A 23,465-nucleotide genomic window follows, 5' to 3' on the forward strand; every position below is an offset into this window, starting at 1 on the left:
TGTTCCAATGTTGGGGGAGTCCAGAACCAAGGGCCACAGTTTAAGAATAAGGGGTAGGCCATTTAGAACGGAGATGAGGGAAAGCCTTTTCACTCAGAGAGTTGTAAATCTGTGGAATTCTCTGCCTCAGAAGGCAGTGGAGGCCAATTCTCTGAATGCTTTCAAGAGAGAGCTAGATAGAGCTCTTAAGGATAGCGGAGTCAGGGGGTATGGGGAGAAGGCAGCAACGGGGTACTGATTGTGAATGATTAGCCATGATCACATTAAATGGCGGTGCTGGCTCTAAGGGCCGAATGGCCTACTCCTGCACCTATTGTCTGTTGTCTTTTGTCTATTGCCTATTACTATTGTCTGTTGTCTATTGTCTATTACCTATTGTCTATTGCCTATTGTATATTGTACATTGTCTATTGCCTATTGACTATTGCCTATCACCTATTACCTATTGCGAATTGTCTATTGCCTATTACCTATCGTCTATTGCCTCTTACCTATTGCCTATTACCTATTGTGAATTGTCTATTGTCTATTGCCTATTGTCTATTGTCTGTTGCCTATTACCTATTGTCTATTGTCTATTGTCTATTATCTATTATATATTGTCCATTGTCTATTACCTATTGTTTATTGCCTATTGTCTGTTGTCTATTGTCTATTACCTATTGTCTGTTGCCTATTACCTATTGTCTAATGTCTATTGCCTATTACCTATTGTCTGTTGTCTATTGTCTATTGTCTATTGCCGATTACCTATTGTCTAATGTCTATTGTCTATTGCGTATTACCTATTGTTTATTGCCTATTGCCTATTACCTATTGTCTATTGCCTATTACCTATTGTCTATTGCCTATTACCTATTGCCTATTGCCTATTACCTATTGTCTAATGTCTATTGTCTATTACCTATTGTTTATTGTCTGTTGTCTATTGCCGATTACCTATTGTCTAATGTCTATTGCCTATTACCTATTGTCTGTTGTCTATTGTCTATTGTCTATTGCCGATTACCTATTGTCTAATGTCTATTGTCTATTACCTATTGTTTATTGTCTATTGTCTGTTGTCTATTGCCTATTACCTATTGTCTATTGCCTATTACCTATTGTCTATTGTCTATTACCTATTGTTTATTGTCTATTGTCTGTTGTCTATTGCCTATTACCTATTGTCTATTGCCTATTACCCATTGTCTATTGCCTATTACCTATTGTCTATTGTCTATTACCTATTGTCTATTGCCTATTACCTATTGTCTATTGCCTATTACCTATTGTTTATTGCCTATTGCCTAGTGTCTATTGCCTATTAGTTATTGTCTATTGTGTATTGTCTCCCCTCTGCTCACAACAGTTTTCTCACTCCCACCCCACTCATTAACGTTTGTCGACTTCCCTCTCGACTCTTCCTCACTTTCCCTTCTGCTCTTTTGTCCTCTTTTCCTCGACCCCCGACTTTTCGTTCGTCTCTCGCCCCTCCCCGTCTCACTAGTCCTCGCCCCTCTATCTCTATTCTACTCTCCGACCTTCCACCCTCTCTCTCCCCTTCCCCCTCCCTTCAGTCACCCGTGCACCAACTCTCTTCACCCGTTTCCAACCTCGCGTCTCTCTCTCTCTTCCTCCCCCCCCCCATCAATCCAGTCTCTCCTTCTCCCCCTTTACCCCACCTCTACGATATCTTCCTGTTCCTTTCTACTACCTCCCCATCTCTCCCATCTACGGTTTCCCCTCCCCCCATCTCTCTCTACCCCCCCCCCCCTCTTTAATTGGCTTGCTATAATTGCAGCAAAAATTGCCCCAGTGTGTGCAGGATAGTGTTAGTGTGTGAGGATGGCCGTCGGCGCCATATCTCGAAACTAAACTAGACGTTGGTATAAACCCGCTTCTTGCAGATCAATTTTATAAAGACTGGAGTGACTAGGCTTGTATACACTGGAATTTAGAAGGATGAGAGGAGATCTTATCGAAACGTATAAGATTATTAAGGGGTTGGACACGTTAGAGGCAGGAAACATGTTCCCAATGTTGGGGGAGTCCAGAACAAGCGGCCATAGTTTAAGAATAAGGGGTAGGCCATTTAGAACGGAGATGAGGAAAAACTTTTTCAGTCAGAGAGTTGTGAATCTGTGGAATTCTCTGCCTCAGAAGGCAGTGTAGGCCAATTCTCTGAATACATTCAAGAGAGAGCTGGATAGAGCTCTTGAGGATAGCGGAGTTAGGGGGTATGGGGAGAAGGCAGGAACGGGGTACTGATTGAGAATGATCAGCCATGATCACATTGAATGGCGGTGCGTACAGGCTCGAAGGGCCGAATGGCCTCTTCCTGCACTTATTGTCTATTGTCTATCACCGAAATCACAGCAGGTCTTTGCGTTTCTCAGCATTTCGTTGTCCACCTCCGGTACTGGAGGAAGGTTTCTTCTCCCCCGTGAACACGTCGTACGCCATTGGAGACGTTATCACCTTGGAGTGCTATGAAGGGTACTTCCTCAAAGGGTCACACAGCAGGAGATGCAAGATTAACGGCCGCTGGAATGGCACCAACACCGTCTGTTCATCGGACAGTAAGTTCCTAAAACCGAGGGTTGACAAGGCGCTGGGCAGGTCGCATTTGGAATGTTGTGAGAAGCATTTGGGCCCCATGTCTGGGGAATGATGTGTTGGTGTTGGCGAGGGTCCGGGGGAGGTTGACAAGAATGATTGGGTTAATGTACAAGGAGCGTTACCTCTGAGCCTGTCTGTATGGGCGGAACGGTAGAGTTGCTGCCTCACAGCGAATGCAGCGCCGGAGACCCGGGTTCAATTCTGACTGCGGGCGCCGTCTGTACGGAGTTTGTAAGTTCTCCCCGTGACCTGCGTGGGTTTTCTCCGAGATCTCCGGTTTCCTCCCACACTCCAAAGACGTGCAGGTTTGTAGGTTAATTGGCTGGGTACAATGTAAAAATTGTCCCCAGTGTGTATAGGATAGTGTTAGTGTGCGGGGATCGCTGGGCGGAGCGGACTCGGTGGGCCGAAGGGCCTGTTTCCGCGCTGTATCTCTAAATCTAAAATCTCCCTGGAGTTTAGAAGGATGAGGTGGTGGTGATGGTGGGGGTGGGGGGGTCATTGTAACGTACTGGACGATAAAAGGCCTGGATAGAGTCATCGTGTGATACAGTGTGGAAATAGGCCCTTCGGCCCAACTTGCCCACACAGACCAACATGCCCCATCTACACAAGTCCCACCTGCCCACACCGGCCAACATGCCCCATCTACACTAGTCCCACCTGCCCACACCGATCAACATGCCCCATCTACACTAGTCCCACCTGCCCACACCGACCAACATGCCCCATCTACACCAGTCCCAACTTGCCCACACCGACCAACATGCCCCATCTACACTAGTCCCACCTGCCCACGTTTGGTCCATATCCCTCCAAACCTGTCCTATCCATGTACCTGCCTAACTATTTCTTAAACGTTGGGATAGTCCCAGCCTCAACTACCTCCTCTGGCAGCTCGTTCCATACACCCACCCGCCCTTTCTATGAAAACGTTAAAGATTCCTCGTAAAACTTTCCCCCTTCACCTCAAACCGATGTCCTCTGGAAATAGTTGGTCGTGGATAGAATGTTTCCACTGGTGGCGAAATCTCGGACCGGAGGGCGCAGTCTCAGAATAAAAAAAGGATGTACTTCGGCAAAGGAGACGGAGAGGAATCTCTTTAGCCAGAGGGCGGTGAATCTGTGGAATTCATTGCCACAGAAGTCATTTGGTTATCTCTGAAGCAGAGATTGATATGTTCTTGATTGGTAAGGGTGTCAAAGGTTCCTGGGCGAAGGCAGGTTGAGAGGGGAAGATAGATCAGCCATGACTGAATGGCGGAACAGACTCGAAGGGCTGAATGGCCTAATTCTCCTCCCGTGTCTTATGGTCTCCATTGGCTTACAAAGATACCATGAGTTCAAACTCAAGTCCAATAGGCAGAGCAAAGGGGGAAGATACAGATTGCAGAATATAGTTCTCAGCATTCTAGCGCATCAGTTCCAGAGGCAAAGTCCAATGTCCGCAATGGTGGTAGAAGTGAACCGGACAGTACCCTAGCTTATGGAAGGGCCGTTCAGAAGCCTGATAACAGAGGGGATGAAGCTGTTCCTGAGTCTGGTGGTGCGCGCTTTCAAGCTTCTGTACCTTCTGCCGGGCGGGAGCGGGGAGGAGAAGGAATGACCGGGGTGGGACAGGGACAAGTCTTTGATTATGTTGGCATCTTTCCCAAGGCAGCATGAAGTGTAGATGGAGCCAATGGTGGAGAGTGTGGGCTGTGTGATGGGCTGGGCTACTTCTACAATGGTGGGGAATGTGGTGTGTGTGATGGACTGGGCTACATCTACAATGGTGGGGAGTGTGGTGTGTGTGATGGGCTGGGCTACATCTACAATGGTGGAGAGTGGTGTGAGGAAAAGGGGACGTCCAACGAGATTTGGGTGTCCTAGTGCATCAGTCACTGAAAGGAAGCATGCAGGTACAGCAGGCAGTGAAGAAAGCCAATGGAATGTTGGCCTTCATAACAAGAGGAGTTGAGTATAAGAGCAAAGAGGTCCTTCTGCAGTTGTACAGGGCCCTAGTGAGACCGCACCTGGAGTACTGTGTGCAGTTTTGGTCTCCAAATTTGAGGAAGGATATTCTTGCTATTGAGGGTGTGCAGCGTAGGTTTACTAGGTTAATTCCCGGAATGGCGAGACTGTCGTATGTTGAAAAGCTGGAGCGACTAGGCTTGTATACACTGGAATTTAGAAGAACGAGAGGGGATCTTATCGAAACGTATAAGACTATTAAGGGGTTGGACACGTTAGAGGCAGGAAACATGTTCCCAATGTTGGAGGAGTCCCGAACCAGGGGCCACAGTTTAAGAATAAGGGGTAGGCCATTTTGAACAGAGATGAGGAAAAGCTTTTTCAGTCGGAGAGTTGTGAATCTGTGGAATTCTCTGCCTCAGAAGGCAGTGGAGGCCAATTCTCTGAATGCGGCCTACCACCGGCCATGCACCTGGGACCACCTGGGGCTCTGGTTCGCAGAGCCCACGGCCCGGACTCACCACCTGCGGATGCTGCGGGAGCGGCTGCGACTCGTTTCCGGAGGCTCCGGCGCGGGCCGCGTGGATGTCGGAAGCCCGCAGGCCCCTGAGTGGGGGCCGACATCGGGAGCTCCGGCAGCGGCAGAGGCAGCGTGTTCGCCCACCCCGAATCGCGGGGCTTGGGTCGGCCCGCCGCGGACCATTCACCGTCCGGCGCGGCCTGGAATTGGCCGTGGACCTTTCACCATCCGGCGCGGCGATCCAATGTCGGGAGCCCCGACCGCCCCGACGTGGCAGGTTCAACAGCCTGATCTCGGGAGAAGACGGCAGGGAAGAGAAAATACATTTTGGCCTTCCATCACAGTGAGGAGGGACTGGAGGAGACTCACTGTGATAGATGTTTCTTTTGTTTGATGTTGGTGTATGATTGTGTGTGTTATTGCATTTTTACTGATTATTCTTATTGGTCTTAGTGTTTCAACTGTGGGTAATGTTTCATTTCACTACACATTTATGTGTATGTGACAAACAAACGACTATTGACTATTGAATGCATTCAAGAGAGAGCTAGATAGAGCTCTTAAGGATAGCGGAGTCAGGGGGTATGGGGAGAGGGCAGGAACGGGGTACTGATTGAGAATGATCAGCCATGATCAGATTGAATGGCGGTGCGTACAGGCTCGAAGGGCCGAATGGCCTCCTCCTGCACCTATTGTCTATTGTGTGTGATGGGCTGGGCTACATCTACAATGGTGGGGAGTGTGGTGTGTGATGGGCTGGGCTACATCTACAATGGTGGGGAGTGTGGTGTGTGTGATGGGCTGGGCTACATCTACAATGGTGGGGAGTGTGGTGTGTGTGATGGGCTGGGCTACATCTACAATGGTGGGGAGTGTGGTGTGTGTGATGGGCTGGGCTACATCTACAATGGTGGGGAGTGGGGTGTGTGTGATGGGCTGGGCTACATCTACAATGGTGGGGAGTGTGGTGTGTGTGAATGGGGGGGGAGACATGGTGGGGGGGGGGGTTAGAAGAGTGGCCTATCCCTGCTATCATTCTTTCCTGCTCTTCTTTCCCTGACTTCTCCCTGCCTTTGTAGCCCAGGATTGTCCTCATCCCGGGATCCCAGCGGGAGGCTCGAAGTCGGGAACTAACTACAACATCGGGTACAAAGTGCGGTACAGTTGCAACGACGGACTGGTGCTGTTGGGGTCGAGCACCAGGGAGTGTGAGAGGCTGGGGGAGTGGAGTGGACGAATGCCTACCTGTCAACGTGAGTGCTCGCCTCGTCCCGGGACCCCTGGCCTTCGGATACTGGGTGAACATCGGACGAGCGTTCGACCGCATTGGGGCTGTTGGGCCGGCACGGTAGAGCTGCTGCCTCGCAGCGTCGGACGCTCGGGTCCAGCCGGACCCAACCTGATCTCCCGGTTGCCAAATACTTTAATTCTCCATCCCCGTCCCACACTGACCTTCCTGTCCTGGGCCTCCTCCATTGTTAGAGTGAGGCTAAAAACAAATAGGAGGAACAGCACCTCATATTTCGCTTGGGCAGCTTACAGCCCACCGGTATCAACATTGACTCCTCTAACTTCAGGTAGCCCCGGCATTCCCCCTCTCTCCATCCCGCAAGTCCCACCAGCTTCTCGTTTTAGACAACAGACAATAGACAATAGGTGCAGGAGGAGGCCATTCGGCCCTTCGAGCCTGTACGCACCGCCATTCAATGTGATCGTGGCTGATCATTCACAATCAGTACCCCGTTCCTGCCTTCTCCCCATACCCCCTGAGTCCGCTATCCTTAAGAGCTCTATCCAGCTCTCTCTTGAATGCATTCAGAGAATTGACCTCCACTGCCTTCTGAGGCAAAGAATTCCACAGATTCACAACTCTCTGACTGAAAAAGTTTTTCCTCATGTCAGTTCTAAATGGCCTACCCCTTATTCTTAAACTGTGGCCCCTTGTTCTGGACTCCCCCAACATTGGGAACATGTTTCCTGCCTCTAACGTGTCCAACCCCTTAATAATCTTATACGTTTCGATAAGATCCCCTCTCATCCTTCTAAATTCCAGTGTATACAAGCCCAGTCTATCCAGTCTTTCTTCATATGAAAGTCCTGCCATCCCAGGGATCAATCTGATGAGCCTTCTCTGTACTCCCTCTAAGGCTAGAATGTCTTTCAGCTTCTAACTCTTTTAGCTTCTAATGTCTTTCTAACTTCAGGTAGCGCCGGCATTCCCTCTCTCTCCATCCCGCGCCGGCATTCCCTCTCTCTCCATCCCGCCCCACACAATTCCCACCAGCTTCTCGTTTTCACCCAACAATCAGCTAACTATTGGCCTGTTTCCTTTATCATCGTTACTTTTTACGCATATCTTTCATTCGTTGTCTTTACCTCTCCACATCAACGTCTATATCTCTCGTTTCGCTTATTCCTCACCAGTCTGAAGAAGGGTCTGGACCCGAAACGTCACCCATCCCTTCTCTCCAGAGCTGCTGCCTGTCCCGCTGAGTTACTCCAGCTCTTTGAACCTGACTACGGGTGCTCCCTGTGCGCAGTTTGCACGTTCTCCCCGTGACCCGCGTGGCTTTTCTCCGGGATCTCCGGTTTCCTCCCACGCTCCAAAGACGTGCAGGTTTGTGGGTTAATTGGTTTCGGTACAATTGTCCCTAGTGTGTGTAGGATAGTGTTAGGGATCGCTGGTCGGCGCGGACTCGGTGGGACGAAGGACCCGTTTCCACGCTGTATCTCATGAGCATAAGTGATAGTAGCAGAAATAGGCCATTCAGCCCATCAAGTCTACACCGCCATTCAATCACGGCTGATCTATCTCTCCCTCCTAACCCCATTCTCCTGCCTTGTTCCCATAACCCCTGACACCCGCACTAATCAAGAATCTATCTCTCGAAGTCTGAAGAAGGGTCTCGACCCGAAACGTCACCCATTCCTTCTCTCCCGAGATGCTGCCTGACCTGCTGAGTTACTCCAGCATTTTGTGAATAAATCTATCTCTCTCTGCCTTAAAAATACCCACTGACTTGTGCCTCCACAGCCGTCTGTGGCAAAGAATCCCACAGATTCACCGCCCTCTGACTAAAGAAATTCCACTTCATCTCCTTCCTAAAAGAACGTCCTTTAATTCTGAGGCTGTGCCTTCTGGTCCTGGACTCTCCCACTAGTGGAAACATCCTCTCCACATCCACTCTATCCATGCCGCTCACTGTTCTGTACGTTCCAATGAGGTCCCCCCCCTCTCGTTCTTCTAAACTCCAGCGAGTACAGGCCCAGTGCCGACAAACGCTCTGAACTGAGCCCGACAACAATAAATACAAAACCTTAAGATTTGCTCGCACCGAGCTGGGTCTCGTCTCCTTCCACAGACAAGAGTTCGTTCGACACACCGGAGGACGTGGCAGAAGCATTCACGGCCTCGTTTAGCAGCAATTTGGGTTTAATGCACACTGATTCCATCAAAACCCCCGGTAAGTTACCAATAGACAACAGACAACAGGTGCAGGAGGAGGCCATTTGGACCTTTCGAGCCAGCACCGCCATTCAACGTGATCATGGCTGATCATTCTCAATCGATATCCCGTTCCTACCTTCTCCCCATACCCCCTGACTCCGCTTTCCTTAAGAGCTCTATCTAGCTCTCTCTTGAATGCATTCAGAGAATTGGCCTCCAATGCCTTCTGAGGCAGAGAATTCCACAGATTCACAACTCTCTGACTGAAAAAGTTTTTCCTCGTCTCCGTTCTAATTGGCCCACCCCTTATTCTTAGACTGTGGCCCCTGGTTCTGGACTCCCCCAACATTGGGAACATGTTTCCTGCCTCTAACGTGTCCAACCCCTTAATAATCTTATACGTTTCGATAAGATCTCCTCTCATCCTTCTAAATTCCAGTGTATACAAGCCTAGTCGCTCCAGTCTTTCAACCTATGACAGTCCCGCCATGCCGGGAATTAACCTAGTAAACCTACGCTGCACGTCCTCAATCAAGAATATCCTTCCTCATATTTGGAGACCAAAACTGCACACAGTACTCCAGATGCGGTCTCACTCGGGCCCTCTTGAACTGCAGAAGGACCTCTTTGCTCCTATAGTCAACCCCTCTTGTTATGACGGCCAACATTCCATTGGCTTTCTTCACTGCCTGCCGTACCTGCATGCTTCCTTTCAGTGACTGATGCACTAGGACACCCAGATCTCGTTGTACGTCCCCTTTTCCTAACCTGTCATAATTCAGATAATACTCTGCCTTTCTATTCTTACTTCCAAAGTGGATAACCTCACACTTATCCACATTAAACTGCATCTGCCATGCATCCGCCCACTCACACAACCTGTCCAAGTCACCCTGCAAACTCATAGCATCCCAAGTCACCATGCAACCTCAGAGCATTGAAAGTGAAGTCATGGTCATCTTTGAACCCGAAGGACGAACAACAACAAGCTGGAAGAAAGCGACTGGAAGATCTGGCCTGTTGGGTCTGTGTAAGATCACACCGACTCCTTCTGCAGTAATGGCAATTAGGAAAGAATTTATTGGAATAGATTTGATGTACAGAACCAGGGGCCACAGTCTAAGAATAAAGAGGAGGCCATTTAAAACTGAGGTGAGAAGGAACTTTTTCACCCAAAGAGTTGTGAATTTGTGGAATTCTCTGCCACAGAGGGCAGTGGAGGCCAATTTACTGGATGGATTTAAGAGAGAGTTAGATAGAGCTCTGGGGGCTAGTGGAATCAAGGGATATGGGGAGAAGGCAGGCACGGGTTATTGATTGTGGATGATCAGCCATGATCACAATGAATGGCGGTGCTGTCTCGAAGGGCCGAATGACCTTCTCCTGCTCCTATTTTCTATGTTTCCATGCTTCTATGTATCTATGTTTCTTTGAATGAGTTCTCTGGTATCACGTGCGACAATGAATGGCGCTGGTGCAGGGAGCAGGGTTTCAAGTTTCTGGATCATTGGGACCTCTTCTGGGGGAAGTATGACCTGTACAAAAAGGACGGGTTGCATCTGAACCCGAGGGGAACCAATATCCTGGCGGGGAGATTTGCTAAAATAACTGCGGAGACTTTAAACTAGTACGGTTGGGGGGAGGGACTCAAACACAGATAGCTAATAGGCAGTGTGTGAGGCAGGAGGCAGAAAAGGGAAACACTCAGACTCAGGCCTGTTTCCATGCTGTAGTTGTTATATGTTATATGTTATACAAGTCACAGTGAGATTCTTTGCGTGCATAGCCAATATTTCCAAACCGACGCCACATTAAAGGGCACCGACAAAGTTACAAAATGTTGGCCTTCATAACAAGAGGAGTTGACTATAGGAGCAAAGAGGTCCTTCTGCAGGTGTACAGGGCCCCAGTGAGACCGCACCTGGAGTACTGTGTGCAATTATGGTCTCCTAGTTTGAGTATAGGAGCAAGGAGGTCCTTCTGCAGTCGTACAGGGTCCTAGTGAGACTGCACCTGGAGTACTGTGTGCAGTTTTGGTCTCCAAATTTGAGGAAGGATATTCTTGCTATTGAGGGCGTGCAGCGTAGGTTTACTAGGTTAATTCCCGGAATGGCGGGACTGTCATATGTTGAAAGACTGGAGCGACTAGGCTTGTGTACACTGGAATTTAGAAGGATGAGAGGGGATCTTATCGAAACAATATACGATTATTAAGGGGTTGGACACGTTAGAGGCAGGAAACATGTTCTCAATGTTGGGGGAGTCCAGAACCAGGGGCCACAGTTTAAGAATAAGTGGTAGGCTATTTAGAACCGAGATGACGAAAAACTTTTTCACTCAGAGAGTTGTAAATCTGTGGAATTCTCTGCCTCAGAAGGCAGTGGAGGCCAATTCTCTGAATGCATTCAAGAGAGAGCTAGATAGTCCTGGTTCTGGACAGCCTAACATTGGGAACATGTTTCCTGCCTCTAGCGTGTCCAACCCCTTATGTTTCGATAATATCCCCTCTCATCCTTCTAAATTCCAGTGTATACAAGCCTAGTCGCTCCCCCGGAGTCAGGGGGTATGGGGCGAAGGCAGGGATGGGGTACTGATTGTGAATGATCAGCCATGATCACATTGAATGGCGGTGCTGGCTCGATGGGCTGAATGGCCTCCTCCTGCACCTACTGTCTGTTGTCTATTGTCTTCCGCAGAATCTCTCGAACGGAAGATCTACCTGCGCAAGGACGTCAACCTGCACATTTACTTTCTGATCGACGCATCAAACAGCGTGGGGCAGGTTAGCTTCGAGCACGCCATCAATGTGGTGAAGAATCTCATCGAAAAGGTAAGGTATCGCCAGGGTTTACACAGCCCGGACCATCACACAAACCAACCTCCCTTCCATTGACTCCATCTACACCTCACGCTGCCTCTGCAAGGCCAGCAGCTGTAGAGGCCAATTCACTGGATGATTTCAATAGACAACAGGTGCAGGAGGAGGCCATTCAGTCCTTCGCGCCGGCACCGCCATTCACTGTGATCATGGATGATCATCCACAATCAGTACCCCGTAGGTTTACTAGGTTAATTCCCGGAATGGCGGGACTATCATATGTTGAAAGACTGGAGCGACTAGGCTTGTATACACTGGAATTTAGAAGGATGAGAGGGTATCTTATCGAAACGTATAAGATTATTAAGGGGTTGGACACGTTAGAGGCAGGAAACGCTGCATTGGACTACGCCTGCCTCTTTGTCGGGTATGTCGAACAATCCCTGTTCCAGACGTACACTGGCCCCATCCCCGAACTCTACCTCCGCTACATCGACGACTGCATTGGTGCTACCTCTTGCACCCATGCAGAACTCACTGACTTCATACACTTCACCTCCAATTTCCATCCTGCCCTTAAGTATACCTGGACTATCTCTGACATCTCCCTCCCGTTTCTGGACCTCACCATCTCCATCACAGGAGACAGACTAGTGACGGACATTTACTATCAACCCACTGACTCGCACAGCTATCTGGACTACACTTCTTCCCACCCGGTCCCATGCAAAAAGTCTATCCCCTACTCCCACTTCCTCCGTCTACGCCGCATCTGCGCCCGGGATGAGATGTTTCAGACTAGGGCTTCTGAGATGTCCTCGTTCTTCAGAAAACGGGGCTTCCCCTCTTCCATTATAGATGAGGCTCTCACTAGGGTCTCTTCTACATCCCGCAGCTCCGCTCTTGCTCCCACTCCCCCCACTCGCAACAAGGACAGAATCCCCCTCGTTCTCACCTTCCACCCCACCAGCCAGCGGATCCAACATATCATCCACCAACATTTCCGTCACCTACAACGGGACCCCACCACTGACCATATCTTCCCATCCCCTCCCCTCTCCGCGTTCCGCAGAGACCGTTCCCTCCGTAACTCCCTGGTCCACTCGTCCCTTCCTACCCAAACCACCCCAACCCCGGGCACTTTCCCCTGCAACCGCACGAGATGCAACACCTGTCCCTTTACCTCCCCCCTCAACTCCATCCAAGCACCCAAACAGTCTTTCCAGGTGAGGCAAAGGTTCACCTGCACCTCCTCCAACCTCATCTATTGCATCCGCTGCTCTAGATGCCAACTTATTTACATCGGCGAAACCAAGCGCAGGCTCGCCGATCGCTTCGCTGAACACCTGCGCTTGGTCCGCATTAACAAAACTGATCTCACGGTGGCCGAGCACTTTAACTCCCCCTCCCATTCCCAGTCTGACCTTTCTGTCATGGGCCTCCTCCAGTGCCATAGTGAGGACCACCGCAAATTGGAGGAACAGCACCTCATATTTCGCCTGGGCAGTTTACAGCCCAGTGGTATGAGCGTCGACTTCTCCATCTTTAGATAGTTCCTCTGTCCCTCTCTTCCCCTCCTCCTTCCCAGATCTCCCTCTATCTTCCTGTCTCCACCTATATCCTTCCTTTGTCCCGCCCCCCTGACATCAGTCTGGGGCGGCACGGTAGCGCAGCGGTAGAGTTGCTGCTTTCCAGCGAATGCAGCGCCGGAGACTCAGGTTCGATCCTGACTACGGGTGCTGCACTGTAAGGAGTTTGTACGTTCTCCCCGTGACCTGCGTGGGTTTTCTCCGAGATCTTCGGTTTCCTCCCACACTCCAAAGACGTACAGGTATGTAGGTTAATTGGCTGGGTAAATGTAAAAATTGTCCCTAGTGGGTGTAGGATAGTGTTAATGTGCGGGGATCACTGGGCGACGCGGACTTGGTGGGCCGAAAAGGCCTGTTTCCGGCTGTATATATATGATATGATATGATAAGGTTCTCGATCCGAAACGTCACCCATTCCTTCTCTCCCGAGATGCTGCCTGACCTGCTGAGTTACTCCAGCATTTTGTGAATAAAACGAGAGGCAGGAAATATGTTCCCAATGTTGGGGGAAGTCCAGAACAAGGAGCCACACAGTTTAAGAATAAGGGGTAGGTCATTTAGAACGGAGATGAGGAAAAACTTTTTCAGTCAGAGAGTTGTGAATCTGTGGAATTCTCTGCCTCAGAAGGCAGTGGAGGCCAATTCTCTGAATGCATTCAAGAGAGAGCTAGATAGAGCTCTTAAGGATAGCGGAGTTAGGGGGTATGGGGAGAAGGCAGGAACGGGGTACTGATTGTGGATGATCAGCCACGATCACATTGAATGGCGGTGCTGACTCGAAGGGCCGAATGGCCTCCTCCTGCACCTATTGTCTATTGTATATTGTGTATTGACACCGCGATCTTTAAAACGTCTGTCTAACTCTCTCTTGAAAGCATCTAGAGAATTGGCCTCCACTGCCTTGAATCCCACAGATTCACCACCCTCTGGCTAAAGAAACTCCTCCTCATCTCCTTCCGATAACAACGTCCTTTAATTCTGAGGCTGCGCCCTCTGGTCCTAGACTTTCCCACTAGTGGAAACATCCTCTCTATACCCACTCTATCCAGGCCGCTCACTATTCTGTACGTTTCAATGCCCGGCGTGTTGAGAGTTACTCCAGCATTTTTCGTCTATCTTCTGTCCGTCCTTAGAAACATAGAAACATAGAAAATAGTTGCAGGAGTAGGCCATTCGGCCCTTCGAGCCTGCGCCATTCAATATGATCATGGCTGATCAACTCAGTATCCCGTACCTGCCTTCTCTCCATACCCCCTGATCCCTTTAGCCACAAGGGCCACATCTAACTCCCTCTTAAATATAGCCAATGAACTGGCCTCAACTACCTTCTGTGGCAGAGAATTCCACAGATTCACCACTCTCTGTGTGAAAAAAAACGTTCTCATCTCGGTCCTAAAAGACTTCCCCCTTATCCTTAAACTGTGTGACCCCTTGTTCTGGACTTCCCCAACATCGGGAACAATCTTCCTGCATCTAGCCTGTCCAACCCCTTAAGAATTTTGTACGTCCTTCCTTCCCTCCCCCATCAGATCATCAGTATCGACGTCAACTTACTGTTCGGGGTGATCACCTACGCCTCGTTCCCAGAGGTCGTCGTCGACATCAACGACCCAGAAAACGAGTCCATGGAGAATGTCATGGACGCGTTGTATTCGGATAAAGCCAAATATGGAGGTGTGACTTGGACTGGACATGCGGGACCACGGCCCCCCTCTCCCCTTCCCCCCTCCCACTTCCCTCTCCCCCCTCCCCTCTCCCTCCTTCCCCCACTACCACCATCTCTCGACTCCTATCCTTGTCCACCACTTTCCACTTGCACATCCACCCCGCACGTCTCTCCCCCTTTCTCCACTCGTCTCCCCCCTCGTCTCCCCCCCTTCTTCTCTCCCCTCGTCTCTCCCTTCGTCTCCCCCTGCCTCCCCCCAATCCCGCCTTGTTCCCCCCCCCCCCCTGTCTCCCCCTTGTCTCTCCCCTTGTCTCCCCACTGTCTCTGGGGAGAAAGGTATAACATAGCAAAGAAGAGTGGGAAGACAGAGGATTGGGACTTTTAAAGAGCAACAAAAGTTAACTAAAAAGGCAATACGGGGAGAAAAGATGAGGTACGAGGGTAAACTAGCCAATAATATAAAGGAGGATAGCAAAAGTTTTTTTAGGTACGTGAAGAGGAAAAAAATAGTCAAGGCAAATGTGGGTCCCTTGAAGACAGAAGCAGGGGAATTTATTATGGGGAACAAAGAAATGGCAGACGAGTTAAACCGTTACTTTGGATCTGTCTTCACTGAGGAAGATACACACAATCTCCCAAATGTTCTAGGGGCCGGAGAACCTAGGGTGATGGAGGAACTGAAGGAAATCCACATTAGGCAGGAAATGGTTTTGGGTAGACTGATGGGACTGAAGGCTGATAAATCCCCAGGGCCTGATGGTCTGCATCCCAGGGTACTTAAGGAGGTGGCTCTAGAAATAGTGGAAGCATTGGAGATCATTTTTCAATGTTCTATAGATTCAGGATCAGTTCCTGTAGATTGGAGGATAGCAAATGTTATCCCACTTTTTAAGAAAGGAGGGAGAGAGAAAACGGGTAATTATAGACCAGTTAGTCTGACATCAGTGGTGGGGAAGATGCTGGCGTCAATTATAAAAGACGAAATTGCTGAGCATTTGGATAGCAGTAACGGGATCATTCCGAGTCAGCATGGATTTACGAAGGGGAAATCATGCTTGACAAATCTACTGGAATTTTTTGAGGATGTAACTAGGAAAATTGACAGGGGAGAGTCAGTGGATGTGGTGTACCTCGACTTTCAGAAAGCCTTCGACAAGGTCCCACATAGGAGATTAGTGGGCAAAATTAGGGCACATGGTATTGGGGGTAGGGTACTGACATGGATAGAAAATTGGTTGACAGACAGAAAGCAAAGAGTGGGGATAAATGGGTCCCTTTCGGAATGGCAGGCAGTGACCAGTGGGGTACCGCAAGGTTCGGTGCTGGGACCCCAGCTATTTACGATATACATTAATGACTTAGACGAAGGGATTAAAAGTACCATTAGCAAATTTGCAGATGATACTAAGCTGGGGGGGTAGTGTGAATTGTGAGGAAGATGCAATAAGGCTGCAGGGTGACTTGGACAGGTTGTGTGAGTGGGCGGATACATGGCAGATGCAGTTTAATGTAGATAAGTGTGAGGTTATTCACTTTGGAAGATTATTATCTGAATGGTGTCAAGTTAGGAGGAGGGGGAGTTCAACGAGATCTGGGTGTCCTAGTGCATCAGTCAATGAAAGGACGCAGTGAAGAAAGCCAATGGAATGTTGGCCTTCATAACAAGAGGAGTTGAGTATAGGAGCAAAGAGGTCCTTCTACAGTTGTACCGGGCCCTGGTGAGACCGCACCTGGAGTACTGTGTGCAGTTTTGGTCTCCAAATTTGAGGAAGGATATTCTTGCTATGGAGGGCGTGCAGTGTAGGTTCACTAGGTTAATTCCCGGAATGGCGGGACTGTCGTATGTTGAAAGGCTGGAGCGATTGGGCTTGTATACACTGGAATTTAGAAGGATGAGGGGGGATCTTATTGAAACATGTAAGATAATTAGGGGATTGGACACATTAGAGGCAGGAAACATGTTCCCAATGGTGGGGGAGTACAGAACAAGGGGCCACATTTTAAGAATAAGGGGTAGGCCATTTAGAACGGAGATGAGGAAGAACTTTTTCAGTCAGAGAGTGGTGAGGAGGAGTCAAGCGTAGCTCCAGCATAAAAGGGATAACGTTAGATCAAGATAAAGTCCAATAACGTCCGACAAAGATAGTTTATGTCAACAAATGTACGATGTAAGAATAACGCGTAGGCCATTTGGAAGGACGAGAGGGATTCTTATAGAAACAACGTAAATTCTTAAGAGATTGGACAGGCTAGATGCAGGATAAATGTTCCCGATGTTGGGGGAGTCCAGAACCAGGGGCCACACAGTTTAAGAATAAGGGGTCGGCCATTTAGGACTGAGGTGAGGAAAAACGTTTTCACCCAGAGAATTGTGAATCTGTGGAATTCTCTGCCACAGAAGGTAGTGGAGGCCAATTCACTGGATGTTTTCAAGAGAGAGTTATATTTAGCTCTTAGGGCTAACGGAATCAAGGGATATGGGGCGAAAGCAACAACGGGGTAGTGATTGTGGATGATCAGCCGTGATCATATCGAATGGCGGTGCTGGCTGGAAGGGCTGAATGGCCTCCTCCTGCACCTAGGTTTCCTATGTTTTGATGTTTCTCGACCTCAGAAGGCAGTGGAGGCCAATTCAATGAATGCATTCAAGAGAGAGCTGGAGGAGCTCTTAAGGATAGCGGAGTCAGGGGGTATGGGGAGAAGGCCGGAACGGGGTACTGATTGAGAATGATCGGCCACGATCACATTGAATGGTGGTGCTGGCTCAAAGGGCCGAATGGCCTACTCCTGCACCTATTGTCTTTTGTCTATTGTCTATCCCTTGTCTCTCCCCCTTGTCTCCCCCTTGTCTCCCCAGTTGTCTCCACACTTGCCTCCTGTATTACCTGAATGGTGGCCAATTAGGAAAAGGGGAGATGCAACGTGACCTGGGTGTCGTGGTGCACCAGTCATTGAAAGCAAGCGTGCAGGTGCAGCAGGCAGTGAAGAAAGCGAATGGTATGTTGGCATTCATAGCAAGAGGATTTGAGTATAGGTGCAGGGATGTTCTGCTGCAGTTGTACAGGGCATTGGTGAGACCGCAGCTGGAGTATTGTGTGCAGTTTTGTTCTCCTAATCTGAGGAAAGACATTCTTGCCATAGAGGGAGTACAGAGAAAGTTCACCAGATTGATCCCTGGGATGGCAGGACTTTCATATGAAGAAAGACTGGATAGACTAGGCTTATACTCGCTGGAATTTAGAAGACTGAGGGGGGATCTTATTGAAACATATAAAATTCTTAAGGGGTTGGACAGGCTAGATGCGGGAAGATTGTTTCCGATGTTGGGGAAGTCCAGAACCAGGGGTCACAGCTTAAGGATAAGGGGGAAGTCTTTTAGGACCGAGATGAGAAAACATTTCTTCACACAGAGAGTGGTGAATCTGCGGAATTCTCTGCCACAAAAGGTAGTTGAGGCCAGTTCATTGGCTATATTTAAGAGGGAGTTCGATGTGGCCCTTGAGGCTAAAGGGATCAGGGGGTATGGAGAGAAGGCAGGTACGGGATACTGAGTTGGATGATCAGCCATGATCATATTGAATGGCGGTGCGTACAGGCTCGAAGGGCCGAATGGTCTATTCCTGCACCTATTTTCTATGTTTTTCTATGTTTTCTCCCCTTGTCCCACCCCATGTCAGAGTCAAAGCCGATAAGATGCGTCTCTGGTGTGCCTTATCTAAGCCGGTGCCATTAGCCCGGCTTTGACCTATCTCCCCCTGACCCCCTCCCCGTCCCCCGAACCTGTCCGCCTGCGAATCCGTCCACTAAGACCCGTGCCTTGTCGCCTTTCGCAGCGCACGAGGATCGAAGAGGAACCAACATCTACGGCGCTCTCGAGAAAGTGCTAGAGATGATGTCCTTGACCAAGGTCAGGCTCAGAAACGAGCAGGAAAAATGGCTGAAAATCAGATTTGTCACCATAATATTTACCGATGGTGAGTCGGCTACTGGTGGAGCGGACGGTGGGGGGGTGATGTGGGGGTGGTGTGGGGGGTTGTGGGGAGGGGAGTGGGGGGTGTGGGGAGGGGAGTGGGGGGTGTGTGTGTGGGGGGGGGTGGGTGTGGTGTGGGTGTGTGTGTGTGGGGGGAGGGGTGTGGGAGGGGGGTGTGAGGAGGAAATTTTATTGCACAATCCTTACGGCCATTTGAGAGGAACGGACAGCTCAATCAGTGGTAGAGTTGGATAGGTGACGTTTCACAGAGTGCTGGAGTAACTCAGCGGGTCAGGCAGCATCTGTGGAGAACATGGATAGGTGACGTTTCCCAGAGTGCTGGAGTAACTCAGCGGGTCAGGCAGCATCTGTGGAGAACATGGATAGGTGACGTTTCGGTTCAAGACCCTTCTTCAGACCTAATGCTACAATTATACTTTATTGTCTCATAAGGCCAGAAGGTCATAAGTGATAGGAGCAGAATTAGGCCATTCGGCCCACCAAGTCTACTCCGCCATTCAATCATGGCTGATCTATCTCTCCCTCCCAACCCCATTCTCCAGCCATGATCACATTGAATGGCGGTGCTGGCTGGAAGGGCCGAATGGCCTCCTCCTGCACCTATTGTCTATTGTCTATAAAAGAAATTTCTCCTCATCTCCTTCCAAAAGGAACGTCCTTTAACTCTGAGGCAATAGACAATAGGTGCAGGAGGAGGCCATTCGGCCCCTCGAGGCAGCACCGCCATTCAATGTGACCATGGCTGATCATTCTCAATCAGTACCCCGTTCCTGCCTTTTCCCCATACCCCTGTCTCCGTTATCCTTAAGAGCTCTATCCAGCTCTCTCTTGAATGCATTCAGAGAATTGGCCTCCATTGCTTTCTGAGGCAGAGAATTCCACAGATTCACAACTCTCTGACTGAAAAAGTTTCTCATCTCCGTTCTAAATGGCCTTCCCCTTATTCTTAAACCGTGGCCCTTTGTTCTGGACTCCCCCAACATTGGGAACATGTTTCCTGCCTCTAACGTGTCCAACCCCCTAATAATCCTATACGTTTCGATAAGATCTCCTCTCATCCTTCCAAATTCCAGTGTATACAAGCCTAGTCGCTCCAGTCTCTCAAAGAAGAGGAGGTACGGACACTTTTGAAAAATATAAAAGTGGATAAGTCTCCAGGTCCTGATAGGATATTCCCTAGGACATTGAGGGAAGTTAGTGCAGAAATAGCAGGGGCTATGACGGAAATATTTCAAACGTCATAGAAACGGGGATGGTGCCGGAAGATTGGCGCATTGCGCATATATAACATATAACATATAACATATAACAACTACAGCATGGAAACAGGCCTGTCCGGCCCTACCAGTCCACGCCGACCATTCTCCCTGACCGAGTCTCATCTACCTGCACTCAGACCATAACCCTCCAATCCCCTCCTATCCATATACCTATCCAATTTACTCTTAAATAATAAAATCGAGCCAGCCTCCACCACTTCCACCCAAAGCCCATTCCATACAGCCACAACCCTCTGAGTAAAGAAGTTCCCCCTCATGTTACCCCTAAACCTTTGTCCCTCAATTCTGAAGCTATGTCCCCTTGTTGGAATCTTCCCCACTCTCAAAGGGAAAAGCCTACCCACGTCAACTCTGTCCGTCCCTCTCAAAATTTTAAAAACCTCTATCAAGTCCCCCCTCAACCTTCTACGCTCCAAAGAATAAAGACCCAACCTGTTCAATCTCTCTCTGTAGCTTAAGTGCTGAAACCCAGGCAACATTCTAGTAAATCTCCTCTGTACCCTCTCCATTTTGTCGACATCCTTCCTATAATTTGGCGACCAGAACTGCACACCATACTCCAGATTTGGCCTCACCAATGCCCTGTACAATTTCAACATTACATCCCAACTTCTATACTCGATGCTCTGATTTATAAAGGCAAGCATACCAAACGCCTTCTTCACCACCCTATCCACATGAGATGCCACACCATCAAATTTGTTTAAAAAAGGTTCTAAAAGTAAACCAAGCAATTATAAACCTATTAGTTTGACGTCTGTGGTGGGAAAATTAATGGAAAAGATACTTAGGGACAATATATATAATTATTTGGATAATCAAGGCCTGATTAGAAACAGTCAACATGGATTTGTGCCTGGAAGGTCATGTTTGACTAATCTTCTTGAATTTTTTGAAGAAGTTACCAGGGAAATTGATAAGGGTAAGGCTGTGGATGTTGTCTATATGGACTTCAGTAAGGCATTTGACAAGGATCCACATGGAAGGTTGATTAAGAAGGTTAAATCGTTGGGTATTAATAGTGAGGTTGCAAGATGGATTCAACAATGGCTGAATGGGAGATACCAGAGGGTAACGGTTGACAATTGTATGTCAGGTTGGAGGCCAGTGTCTAGTGGAGTACCCCAAGGATCTGTGTTGGGTCCACTGTTGTTTGTCATTTACATTAATGATCTGGATGATGGTGTGGCAAATTGGATTAGTAAATATGCAGATGATACTAAGATAGGTGGAGTAGTTGATAGTGAGGTAGATTTTCAAAGTCTACAGAGAGACTTGGGCCTTTTGGAAGGGTGGGCTGAAAGATGGCAGATGGAGTTTAATGCTGATAAGTGTGAGGTGCTGCATTTTGGTAGGACAAATCAAAATAGGACGTATAGGGTAAATGGTAGGGAATTGAGGAATGCAGTGGAACAGAGGGATCTGGGAATAACTGTACATTGTTCCCTGAAGGTGGAATCTCATGTGGATAGGGTGGTGAAGAAGGCGTTTGGTATGCTTGCCTTTATAAATCAGAGCATCGAGTATAGAAGTTGGGATGTAATGTTAAAATTGTACAGGGCATTGGTGAGGCCGAATCTGGAGTATGGTGTGCAGTTCTGGTCGCCAAATTATAGGAAGGATGTCGACAAATGGAGAGGGTACAGAGGAGATTTACTAGAATGTTGCCTGGGTTTCAGCACTTAGGCTACAGAGAGAGGTTGAACAGGTTGGGTCTTTATTCTTTGGAGCGTAGAAGGTTGAGGGGGGACTTGATAGAGGTTTTTAAAATTTTGAGAGGGACGGACAGAGTTGACGTGGGTAGGCTTTTCCCTTTGAGAGTGGGGAAGATTCCAACAAGGGGACATAGCTTCAGAATTGAGGGACAAAGGTTTAGGAGTAACATGAGGGGGAACTTCTTTACTCAGAGGGTGGTGGCTGTATGGAATGGGCTTCCGGTGGAAGTGGTGGAGGCTGGCTCGATTTTATTATTTAAGAGTAAATTGGATAGGTATATGGAGAGGAGGGGATTAGAGGGTTATGGTCTGAGTGCAGGTAGATGAGACTAGGTCAAGGAGAATGGTCGGCGTGGACTGGTAGTGCCGGACAGGCCTGTTTCCATGCTGTAGTTGTTATATGTTATATGTTATAACATATGACAGTCCCGCCATTCCAGGAATTAACCTAGTAAACCTACGCTGCACGCCCTCAATAGCAAGAATATCCTTCCTCAAATTTGGAGACCAAAACTGCACAATGTACTCCAGGTGCGGTCTCACTAGGGCCCTGTACAAGTGCAGAAGGACCTCTTTGCTCCTATACTCAACTCGCTCCACCCTGCCCCTAAAACCGGCACTGATTTCAGCTATAGAGGCTGTGCCCTCTGGTCTTAGACTCTCCCACTAGTGGAAACATCCTCTCCACATCCACTCTATCCAGGCCTCTCACCTTCTCGCCCACGTCTTGTGCGACTGTGACATAAAATAGCCTGGGGATGTGTTCAAGAGAGAGCTCGATTTAGCTCTTAGTGCTAACGGAGTCAAGGGATATGGTGGAGTCCAGAACTAGGGGCCACAGTTTAGGAATAAGGGGTCGGCCATTTAGGACTGAGATGAGGAGAAACTTTTTCATCCAGAGAGTTGTGAATCTGTGGAATTCCCTGCCACAGAAGGCAGTGGACGCCAATTCACTGGATGATTTCAAGAGAGAGCTAGATAGAGCTCTTAAGGACAGCGGAGTCAGTGGGTATGGGGAGAAGGCAGGAACGGGGTACTGATTGTGAATGATCAGCCATGATGACTTTGAATGGCGGTGCGTACAGGCTCGAAGGGCCGAATGGCCTCCTCCTGCAACCGTTTTCTATGTATCAATGGTGGGGATTGTGGTGCGTTGCCGAGTGTCTGTTCTCTGAGATACCGTCCTCTTGCAGGGAAAGCAAACATGGGCGGAGAGCCGAAAATGGCCGTCGCGCGCATCCAGACCTTCGTGAACCCAGCAGGCAATAGGTCGGATTACCTGGGTAGGTGTGCGCATGGAGTGATGGAGAGACAGATCGCGGAGAGAGGCCCTTCGGCCCAACCTCCACACACCCGCCAACATGTTCCCATGTTCTTATTATCTGAATGGTGGCCAATAGGAGAAGGGGAGATGCAACGAGACCTGGGTGACGTGGTACACCAGTCATTGAAAGTAGGCATGCAGGTGCAGCAGGCAGTGAAGAAAGCCAATGGTATGTTGGCATTCATAGTGAGGGGATTTAAGTATAGGAGCAGGGAGGTTCTGCTGCAGTTGTACAGGGCATTGGTGAGACCACATCTGGAGTATTGCGTACAGTTTTGGTCTCCTAATCTGAGGAAAGACATTCTTGCCATAGAGGGAGTACAGAGAAGGTTCACCAGATTGATTCCTGGGATGGCAGGACTTTCATATGAAGAAAGACTGGATAGACTCGGCTTGTACTCGCTGGAATTTAAAAGATTGAGGGGGGATCTTATAGAAACTTACAAAATTCTTAAGGGGTTGGACAGGCTAGATGCGGGAAGATTGTTCCCGATGTTGGGGAAGTCCAGAACAAGGGCTCACAGTTTAAGGATAAGGGGGAAGTCTTTTAGGACAGAGAT

At 48.9% G+C, this 23,465-nt stretch overlaps 2 protein-coding genes across 2 annotated transcripts in view; one reads left to right on the top strand and one right to left on the bottom strand.

Annotated features, from left to right (window-relative positions):
• The window catches only part of LOC144603008 (zinc-binding protein A33-like), an 852,507-nt gene that overhangs the window by 813,197 nt on the left and 15,845 nt on the right, over positions 1 to 23,465 (bottom strand).
• The window catches only part of LOC144602504 (complement C2-like), a gene marked incomplete at its 5' end in the record, with an annotated part of 77,322 nt that overhangs the window by 40,599 nt on the left and 13,258 nt on the right, over positions 1 to 23,465 (top strand). Inside the window, 7 exons of the mRNA XM_078415635.1 lie at positions 2,379 to 2,561; positions 6,154 to 6,327; positions 8,437 to 8,538; positions 11,219 to 11,352; positions 14,459 to 14,603; positions 18,429 to 18,569; positions 22,775 to 22,864. Of these exons, the coding sequence (XP_078271761.1) occupies positions 2,379 to 2,561; positions 6,154 to 6,327; positions 8,437 to 8,538; positions 11,219 to 11,352; positions 14,459 to 14,603; positions 18,429 to 18,569; positions 22,775 to 22,864 (969 nt within the window). The remainder of the gene's footprint in view (positions 1 to 2,378; positions 2,562 to 6,153; positions 6,328 to 8,436; positions 8,539 to 11,218; positions 11,353 to 14,458; positions 14,604 to 18,428; positions 18,570 to 22,774; positions 22,865 to 23,465) is intronic.

Source organism: Rhinoraja longicauda, chromosome 19 (genome assembly GCF_053455715.1).
Source record: "Rhinoraja longicauda isolate Sanriku21f chromosome 19, sRhiLon1.1, whole genome shotgun sequence".
Classification (NCBI taxonomy): Eukaryota; Metazoa; Chordata; class Chondrichthyes; order Rajiformes; family Arhynchobatidae; genus Rhinoraja; species Rhinoraja longicauda.